The 10,703-nt window shown below is 47.0% G+C and overlaps 1 protein-coding gene across 1 annotated transcript in view; it reads right to left on the bottom strand.

Annotated features, from left to right (window-relative positions):
• Positions 1 to 599: 599 nt before the first annotated feature.
• LOC124271576 (protein unc-93 homolog A-like) overlaps positions 600 to 10,703 on the bottom strand; it is a 45,799-nt gene continuing 35,695 nt past the window's right edge. Inside the window, exons 6-7 of the mRNA XM_046706728.1 lie at positions 2,676 to 2,807; positions 600 to 2,136 (exon numbers count right to left, since the gene is read on the bottom strand). Of these exons, the coding sequence (XP_046562684.1) occupies positions 1,907 to 2,136; positions 2,676 to 2,807 (362 nt within the window). The 3' untranslated portion in view covers positions 600 to 1,906. The remainder of the gene's footprint in view (positions 2,137 to 2,675; positions 2,808 to 10,703) is intronic.

The raw sequence follows: 10,703 nt of genomic DNA, 5'->3' as shown, positions 1-10,703 counted from the left end.
GTAATATACAAATATATTGTGTGAGATTTATGAAATATGTATACAAATATGTTATATTGTTTGACATATGCTACATACATGTTGTTATATTGACTAAATAAATATATTGTCTACTATATATATATCGCACTCTGTTATTAATTGGTTTATTACTTTCGAGAACACTGGGCGTGAAGTCTCTCATGTAGAACATAATCTCCCTTTCCCCGGACTGTCGACAAGTAATTTGGACGGATTATATATGTAGAAAAGGGACGCTACCGATAAGGGTAGAGTCAAATTCGGGATTTGAACTTACACCCTCAGCGTTTGGCACCTAATCGCAAGCACACAAAGTCATCGATCTAACCCACTCCGCCACCGCAGGTTCCACAAAGCGAAAGTCTGACAACTAGCCTAGATACGTACTTTAGGTATCTATCTGGCAAGTGTAAATTGGCACGGCTCCCATTGAATAAGCTATCAATACACAATCCCTTTTGAAAGTGGTCAAATATCTTCGGCAATGGGAGCAGTGCCAAGTTACACTTTCTACAAGGCATTGTGTATTCACGCATTAGAAACAATCGATATTTTAAAAAAACAACCAAAGTAGTGCATATTGTTTAAAGGAATGTCCTCTAAGTATATTTATAAACAACACAAAGCATATATACGGTATAATTACATAACAACACTTTAAAGTATGGGAAATGTACTAACACTGAAACAGTTTTAAAAAGGCACACTTTATAATTTCTGTCATAAGAGGCAAAAGAACTGATATGCATGATACTACATACCATTAAGCATCAAGTTTCGATCATATAAAAAAACACGTCCAATAAATTAAGTATAAATCGAAATACCCTGTTACTTAGTGACTGGGTAACTCCGACAGTATCCCAAACCGATGATGGACTGACAGAGGCATGCAAGTCATGGGCACGACGTGCACGAGGTGCCTGAAAACCTGAAATCTGTGTTTGGATTAATCATGACAGAATCGTTGAGCATCGTTATCAGAGACCATGTAAACATACCTTCACTTCATTTTGTTTTTGCCATTTCAACAGATGCACACAATATGACATATTGCTAGTTTGTACAAGCAATTCCCGTTCCACATGTAGATTTGTACATACAAGTAATTAATAACCTACTCATGACCCCTGTAGAGGCTTCCGTAGTATTCTTTTACCTGTCATAATCCCATAAAAGATCGCCAGTTCTGATAATGCGTGCGTTCTACCTTTCACATTCATAAATCTGTGAACAAAGCCTGTTTCATCAGTGGAAGTGATGTTCACCTCTTATTGTATCAGCATTGGCACGTCATATATTAAATCGCAAAAGAAGATTTCAGGCCAGAGTATAACCAATCTCGATTATCAGCTATTACAGGTTCAATTGGCGTAAAAGGCAAACTAGAAATATAATATGCAAGAATCCCCGAAAAGCAGTGATGGAAAGGATTGAATACCAGTCACAAGTTCCTACAATGTAAATATACCAGTTGTTCAAATGATGACTATTATCTCGATTATTTTGGTCAAAATGATGATATATATGCAACATTGTTACAATATGAAAACAAACCCATAACCATGATTGCTGTTGATGAGGCGAGACGTTGGCGAAGTGGAAGTTGATGATGACGACGATTGTGATGATAATAATGATCAACCTAAGACCATGTCAGATGGCTAACAAACAAAGCCCAAACCAGTGAAGTGTTGTGAGACATTCACCATTCACTATGCACCATCAGTTGATTTTTCATACTGCTTTTCATGTTTCTACGAGCTGTTTACAAATGTTTATATATATGAAACTTACATACACAAATAGCGCATGTCTAATGTACAAATAAGGTAGTCATGAGAAATCGCCTTATTTCTGATGTAGCAGTGTGCACAAAGCACGCTCATTTGTTTGAGAGATCCCTGGATTCGGATAGGTTACGTCTGACGAGCACCTCGGTCATGGCATAGCCGACCATACCCACACACATCACCGCCAGGCACACGTACAGCTTGATGTACGTACACAAGAAGTCGTTGTAGGCGTATGTTATGATGAATCCAACCGATTCCCAAAGGCGATAATTGGCGAATGCCGCCTCGGTATTATCCGTGAAGAGGTATCCGTAAAACGCTGTAGAAGAAAGCATTTTTGAATATTATACAGTCAGTAATTTTCAGCTTATATCAAATCTGCACAATTACTGATGATTTATTGATAGTTTAAAAACGTTTCACTAACAATCAAGAGGTTTGACCTTTCATTCAAATTATGATAATATGGTGGTTCGTCTTGGTGTTCATGGGGAGTAGGTATGAATTTGGTCGTTTTATGGGCCAATTTGTCTAAATTCAAGATATTTTTTAGCTTTGAGCAAATCTGCAACAGAAGATCGTTTTCAAGATCTTTAATATTGTTAAATATGTATCCTAAGACAATGATCATGAATCAAACACTCGCTTATGTTCAACAATCAAAACGCTTCACGAAAACCTCAACATTCAGCCCTTAGCCGTAGGCTGTATCTCTTCTTGTTGCAACGAAGAAAGGTTAGCTCTAAACCACGTGCACACAATATAACTTACTGAAAACTTATAAATGTTTCCTAATGATGTAGATCCCGTGAGACATAATGGGCTCTTATCACATCTTGTCCTTTGTAATGTACTGACCGTTAATCTGAGTCTGGATCACTGCATCTCCCATTCCCCAGCATGCAGCGATGATGTAGAACACCGCAACGGCGTCTGGATTCGGTATCCACAGAAGTAGCGCAATCTGACATCCTCCATGGACCAGGAAAGCTATCATATAAAGGCTTTACACTGACGACTTGTGTTATGAATGTTGTTTGATGCAAACTTAGCAAATGCAATTTTTATAAAGGCATGAGCTAACGTATGGACAGGTACGGATCTAGAAACAAGGACAGAGGCACAGTCGGAGGCAGGGACAGACACTCTAAGACACATACGGTAGCAGGGACAGATCCACATAAGCACAAACACAAATCTAGGAACGGAGAGTAACAGATGCAGAGACACAGGAATAGACACATATAAAGATGGAGGCAAGGACACAGACACAGCTATAGATACAGATAAACATAATAATACATCCACAGACACAGATGGAGGTAGGGATACAGACACACATGGAGGTAGAGATACAGACACATGTACAGATGGAGGCAAGGACACAGACACAGATGGAGGTAGAGATACAGACACAGATAGAGGCAAGGACACAGACACAGATGGAGGTAGAGATACCGACACAGATGGAGGCAAGGACACAGACACAGATGGAGGTAGAGATACAAACACAGATGGAGGCAAGGACAAAGACACAGATGGAGGTAGAGATACCGACACAGATGGAGGCAAGGACACAGACACAGATGGAGGTAGAGATACCGACACAGATGGAGGCAAGGATACAGACACAGATGGAGGTAGAGATACCGACACAGATGGAGGCAAGGACAAAGACACAGATGGAGGTAGAGATACCGACACAGATGGAGGCAAGGACAAAGACACAGATGGAGGTAGAGATACCGACACAGATGGAGGCAAGGACACAGACACAGATGGAGGTAGAGATACCGACACAGATGGAGGCAAGGACAGAGACACAGATGAAGGTAGAGATACAGACACAGATGGAGGCAAGGACACAGACACAGATGGAGGTAGAGATACTGACAGAGATGGAGGCAGGGACACAGTCACAGATTGTGGTAGGGACACAGACACAGATGGAGGTAGAGATACAGACACAGATGGAAGCAGGGATACAGACACAGATAGTGGCAGGGATACAGACACAGATAGTGGCAGGGATACAGACACAGATGGAAGCAGGGATACAGACACAGACAGTGGCAGGGATACAGACACAGATGGAGGCAGGGATACAGGCCCAGATGGAAGCAGGGATACAGACACAGATGGAGGCAGGATTCAGACTCAGATGGAAGCAGGGATACAGACACAGATGGAGGCAGGGATACAGACACAGATGGAGGCAGGGATATAGACACAGATGGAGGTAGAGATACCGACAAAAATGGAGGCAGGGACACAGACACAGATGGAGGCAGGGATACAGACACAGATGGAGGAAGGGATACAGACACAGATGGAGGCAGGGATACAGACACAGTTGGAAGCAGGGATACAGACACAGGAGGATGCAGGGATATAGACACAGATGGAGGCAGGGACACAGTCAGAGATAGGGACACAGACACAGATGGAGGTAGGGACACAGATGGAGAGACACAGATGGAGGCAGGGATACAGACACAGATGGAGGCAGGGATACAGACACAGATGGAGGCAGGGATATAGACACAGATGGAGGCAGCGATACAGACACAGATGGAAGCAGGGATACAGACACAGATAGTGGCAGGGATACTGACACAGATGGAGGCAGGGATACAGACACAGGTAGAGGCAGGGATACAGACAGAGATGGAGGCAGGGACACAGTCACAGATTGTGGTAAGGACACAGACACAGATGGAGGTAGAGAAACCGACACAGATAGAGGCAAGGACAAAGACACAGATGGAGGTGGAGATACCGACACAGATGGAGGCAAGGACAAAGACACAGATGGAGGTGGAGATACCGACACAGATGGATACAAGGACACAGACACAGATGGAGGTGGAGATACCGACACAGATGGAGGCAAGGACACAGACACAGATGAAGGTAGAGATACTGACACAGATGGAGGCAGGAATATAGACACAAATGGAGGTAGAGATACCAACACAGATGGAGGCAAGGATACAGACACAGATGGAGGTAGAGATACCGACACAGATGGAGGTAGATATACCAACACAGATGGAGGCAAGGATACAGACACAGATTGAAGCAGGATTCAGACACAGATGGAAGCAGGGACACAGACACAGATGGAGGTAGAGATACCGACACAGATGGACGCAAGGACACAGACACAGATGGAAGTAGGGATACAGACACAGACGGAGGTAAAAATACCGACACGGATGGAGGCAAGGATATAGACACAGATGGAGGTAGAGATACAGACACAGATGGTGGCAGGGATACAGACACAGATAGAAGCAGGGATGCAGACACAGATGGAGGCAGGGACACAGTCACAGATTGTGGTAGGGACACAGACACAGATGGAAGTAGGGATATAGACACAGATGGAGGCAGGGCTACAGACACAGATGGAGGCAGGGATACAGACACAGATGGAAGCAGGGACACAGACACAGATAGAGGCAGGGATACAGACACAGATGGAGGCAGGGATACAGACACGGATAGTGGCAGGGATACAGACACAGATGGAGGCAGGGATACAGGCCCAGATGGAAGCAGGGATACAGACACAGATGGAGGTAGGATTCAGACTCAGATGAAAGCAGGGATATAGACACAAATGGAGGCAGGGATATAGACACAGATGGAGGTAGAGATACCAACACAAATGGAGGCAAGGACACAGATACAGATGGAGGCAGGGATACAGACACAGATGGAGGCAGGGATATAGACACAGATGGAGGTAGAGATACCAACACAGATGGAGGCAGGGACACAGTCACAGATTCTGGTAGGGACACAGACACAGATGGAGGTAGAGATACAGACACAGATGGAAGCAGGGATACAGACACAGATGGAGGCAGGGATACAGACACAGATGGAGGCAGGGATACAGACACAGATGGAAGCAGGGATACAGACACAGATGGAAGCAGGGATACAGACACAGATGGAGGCAGGGATACAGACACAGATGGAGGCAGAGATACAGACACAGATGGAGGCAGGGATACAGACACAGATGGAAGCAGGGATACAGACACAGATGGAGGCAGGATACAGACACAGATGGAGGCAGGGACACAGACACAGATGGAGGTAGAGATACAAGACACAAAATGGAGGCAGGGACACAGAGGACAGATGGAGGCAGGGATACAGACACAGATGGAGGCAAGGACACAGACACAGATGGAGGCAGGGACACAGAGACACAGATGGAAGCAGGGATACAGACACAGATGGATGCAGGGATATAGAGCACAAATGGAGGTAGAATACCAGACACAAGACACAGATGGAGGCAGGGACACAGTCACAGATTGTGGTAGGGACACAGACACAGATGGAAGTAGGGATATAGACACAGATGGAGGCAGGGATACAGACACAGATGGAGGCAGGGATAGAGACACAGATGGAGGCAGGGATACAGACACAGATGGAGGCAGCGATACAGACACAGATGGAAGCAGGGATACAGACACAGATAGTGGCAGGGATACTGACACAGATGGAGGCAGGGATACAGACACAGGTAGAGGCAGGGATACAGACACAGATGGAGGCAGGGACACAGTCACAGATTGTGGTAGGGACACAGACACAGATGGAGGTAGAGATACAGACACAGATAGAGGCAGGGACACAGACACAGATGGAGGTGGAGGCAGAGATACAGACACAGATGGAGGCAAGGACAAAGACACAGATGGAGGCAGAGATACACACACAGATGGATACAAGGACACAGACACAGATGGAGGCAGGATACAGACACAGATGGAGGCAAAGGAACACAGAAGCACAGATGGAGGTAGAGATACACAGATGGACACAGATGGAGGCAGGAATATAGACACAAATGGAGGTAGAGATACAGACACAGATGGAGGCAGGGATACAGACACAGATGGAGAGCAGGGATACCGACACAGATGGAGAGCAGGGATATAGACACACAGATGGAGGCAGGATACAGATGTAGACACAGATGGAGGTAGAGATACAGGATTCACAGACACAGATGGAGGCAGGGACACAGACACAGATGGAGGTAGAGATACCGACACACAGGTGGAGAGCAGGACACAGACACACAGATGGAGGCAGAGACACAGACACACAGAGGTGGAGATATCGGATGGAAGCAGGGACACAGACACAGATACACACAGATGGAGAGCAAGGAATATAGACACAGATGGAGGTATAGATACAGACACAGATGGTGGCAGGGATACAGACACAGATGGAAGCAGGGATACAGACACACAGATGGAAGGCAGGGATATGAACACAGATGGAGAGCAGGGACACAGTCACAGATGTGGTAGGGACACAGACACAGATGGAGGTAGAGATACAGACACAGATGGTGGCAGGGGATACAGACACAGATGGAAGCAGGGATACAGACACAGATAGTGGCAGGGATATAGACACAGATGGAGGCAGGGACACAGTCAGAGATTGTGGTAGGGACACAGACAGAGATGGAAGTAGGGATATAGACACAGATGGAGGCAGGGATACAGACACAGATGGAGGCAGGGATAGAGACACAGATGGAGGCAGGGATACAGACACAGATGGAGGTACAGATACCGACACAGAAGGAATGAGGGATGCAGACACAGATGGAGGTAGAGATGCTGACACAGATGGAGGCAGGAATACAGACACAGATGGAGGCAAGGACACAGACACAGATGGAGGTAGAGATACAAACACAGATGGAGGCAAGGATACAGACACAGATTGAAGCAGGATTCAGACACAGATGGAAGCAGGGACACAGACACAGATGGAGGTAGAGGATACAGACACAGGTGGAGAGCAGGGACACAGACACAGATGGAGGTAGGAATACAAACACAGACGGAGGAAGTAGAAATACAGACACAGATGGAGAAACAGAGATATAAACACAGATGGAGGTATAGATACAGACACAGATGGTGGCAGGACCACAGACACAGATGGAAACAGGGATACAGACACAGATGAGTGGCAGGGATATAGACACAGATGGAGGCAGGGACACAGTCTGGGTGAGGTAGTAGGATACACAGACACAGATGGAGGTAGAGATACAGACACAGATGGTGGCAGGGATACAGACACAGATGGAAGCAGGGATACAGACACAGATAGTGGCAGGATATGATACAGATGGAGAGGCAGGGACACAGAGTCACAGATGGAGGTAGGGACACAGACAGAGATGGAAGTAGGGATATAGACACAGATGGAGGCAGGGATACAGACACAGATGGAGGCAGGGATAGAGACACAGATGGAGGCAGGGATACAGACACAGATGGAGGTACAGATACCGACACAGAAGGAATGAGGATGCAGACACAGATGGAGGTAGTAGACAGATGGAAGCAGGATTACAGACACAGATGGAGAGCAGGAATACAGACACAGATGGAGGCAAGGACACAGACACAGATGGAGGTAGAGATACAAACACAGATGGAGGCAAGGATACAGACACAGATTGAAGCAGGATTCAGACACAGATGGAAGCAGGGACACAGACACAGATGGAGGTAGAGATACCGACACAGATGGAGGCAAGGACACAGACACAGATGGAGGTAGAGATACCGACACAGACGGAGGTAGAAATACCGACACAGATGGAGGCAAGGATATAAACACAGATGGAGGTATAGATACAGACACAGATGGTGGCAGGGATACAGACACAGATGGAAGCAGGGATACAGACACAGATAGTGGCAGGGATATAGACACAGATGGAGGCAGGGACACAGTCACAGATTGTGGTAGGGACACAGACACAGATGGAGGTAGAGATACAGACACAGATGGTGGCAGGGATACAGACACAGATGGAAGCAGGGATACAGACACAGATAGTGGCAGGGATATAGACACAGATGGAGGCAGGGACACAGTCACAGATTGTGGTAGGGACACAGACAGAGATGGAAGTAGGGATATAGACACAGATGGAGGCAGGGATACAGACACAGATGGAGGCAGGGATAGAGACACAGATGGAGGCAGGGATACAGACACAGATGGAGGTACAGATACCGACACAGAAGGAATGAGGGATGCAGACACAGATGGAGGTAGAGATGCTGACACAGATGGAGGCAGGAATACAGACACAGATGGAGGCAGGGATGCAGACACAGATGGAGGTAGAGAAACCGACACAGATAGAGGCAAGGACACAGACAAAGATGGAGGTAGAGATACAAACACAGATGGAGGCAAGGACAAAGACACAGATGGAGTGGGAATGCACAGATGGAGGTAGAGATACAAACACAGATGGAGGCAAGGGACACAGACACAGATGGAGGTGGAGATACAGGGACAGACACAGATGGGGAGTAGAACAGGGACACAGACACAGAAGGAGGTAGAGATAAAACACAGATGGAGGCAAGGACACAGGAGACACACAGATGGAGGTAGAGATACCGACACAGATGGCAGCAAGGACACAGACACAGATGGAGGGATGAAGATACCGACACAGATGGAGGCAGGGACACAGACACAGAGTGGAGGTAGAGATACAACAGACACAGATGGGCAGGCAGGGATACAGACACAGATTGAAGCAGGAAGCAGGATTCAAGAGGCAGGGATGATGGAAGCAGGGATGGAGAGCAGACACAGATGGAGGTAGGAATACAGACACAGATGGAGAAACAAGGACACAGAGACACAGATGGAGGTAGAGATACCGACAGAAAGACAGACACCTGAACACAGACACAGACGGAGAAGGACACAGATGGAGGTAGAGATACACGGCACAGACACAGAACACAGATGGAGGTGAGAGATACACACACAGATGGAGGCAAGACAGACACAGACAGGAGGTGAGATGCGTACGAGATGGAGGCAAGGATACGGAGCACAGATTGAAGCACAGATGGAGGCAGGACACAGACACAGATGGAGGCAGGAATACCGACACAGATGGAGGCAAGGACACAGATGGAGAAATACAAACACAGATGGAGAACAGGATATAGACACAGATGGAGGTAGAGATACAGACACAGATGGAGGCAGGGACACAGTCACAGATTGTGGTAGGGACACAGACACAGATGGAGGTAGAGATACAGACACAGATGGTGGAAGGGATACAGACACAGATGGAAGCAGGGATACAGACACAGATAGTGGCAGGGATACAGACACAGGAGGATGCAGGGATATAGACACAGGTGGAGGCAGGGACACAGTCACAGATTGTGGTAGGGACACAGACACAGATGGAAGCAGGGATACCGACACAGATGGAGGCAGGATTCAGACTCATATGGAAGCAGGGATACAGACACAGATGGAGGCAGGGATACAGACACAGATGGAGGCAGGGATATAGACACAGATGGAGGTAGAGATACCGACACAAATGGAGGCAAGGACACAGACACTGATGGAGGCAGGGGTATAGGCACAGATGGAAGCAGGGATACAGACACAGGAGGATGCAGGGATATAGACACAGATGGAGGCAGGGACACAGTCACAGATTGTGGTAGGGACACAGACACAGATGGAAGTAGGGATACAGGCCCAGATGGAGGCAGGGATACAGACAGAGATGGAGGCAGGGATAGAAACACAGATGGAGGCAGGGATACCGACACAGATGGAGGCAGCGATACAGACACAGATGGAGGTACAGATACCGACACAGAAGGAATGAGGGATGCAGACACAGATGGAGGTAGAGATACCGACACAGATGGAGGCAGGGATACAGACACAGATGGAGACAGGGATGCAGACACAGATGGAGGTAGAGATACCGACACAGATAGAGGCAAGGACACAGACACAGATGGAGGTAGAGATACA

The sequence above is a fragment of the Haliotis rubra genome, unplaced genomic scaffold, assembly GCF_003918875.1.
Source record: "Haliotis rubra isolate DU_JTF1 unplaced genomic scaffold, ASM391887v1 Scf1611, whole genome shotgun sequence".
Lineage (NCBI taxonomy): Eukaryota > Metazoa > Mollusca > Gastropoda > Lepetellida > Haliotidae > Haliotis > Haliotis rubra.
Note: the sequence above shows the minus strand (reverse complement) of the source record. Positions and strands in the feature narration are given on the sequence as shown.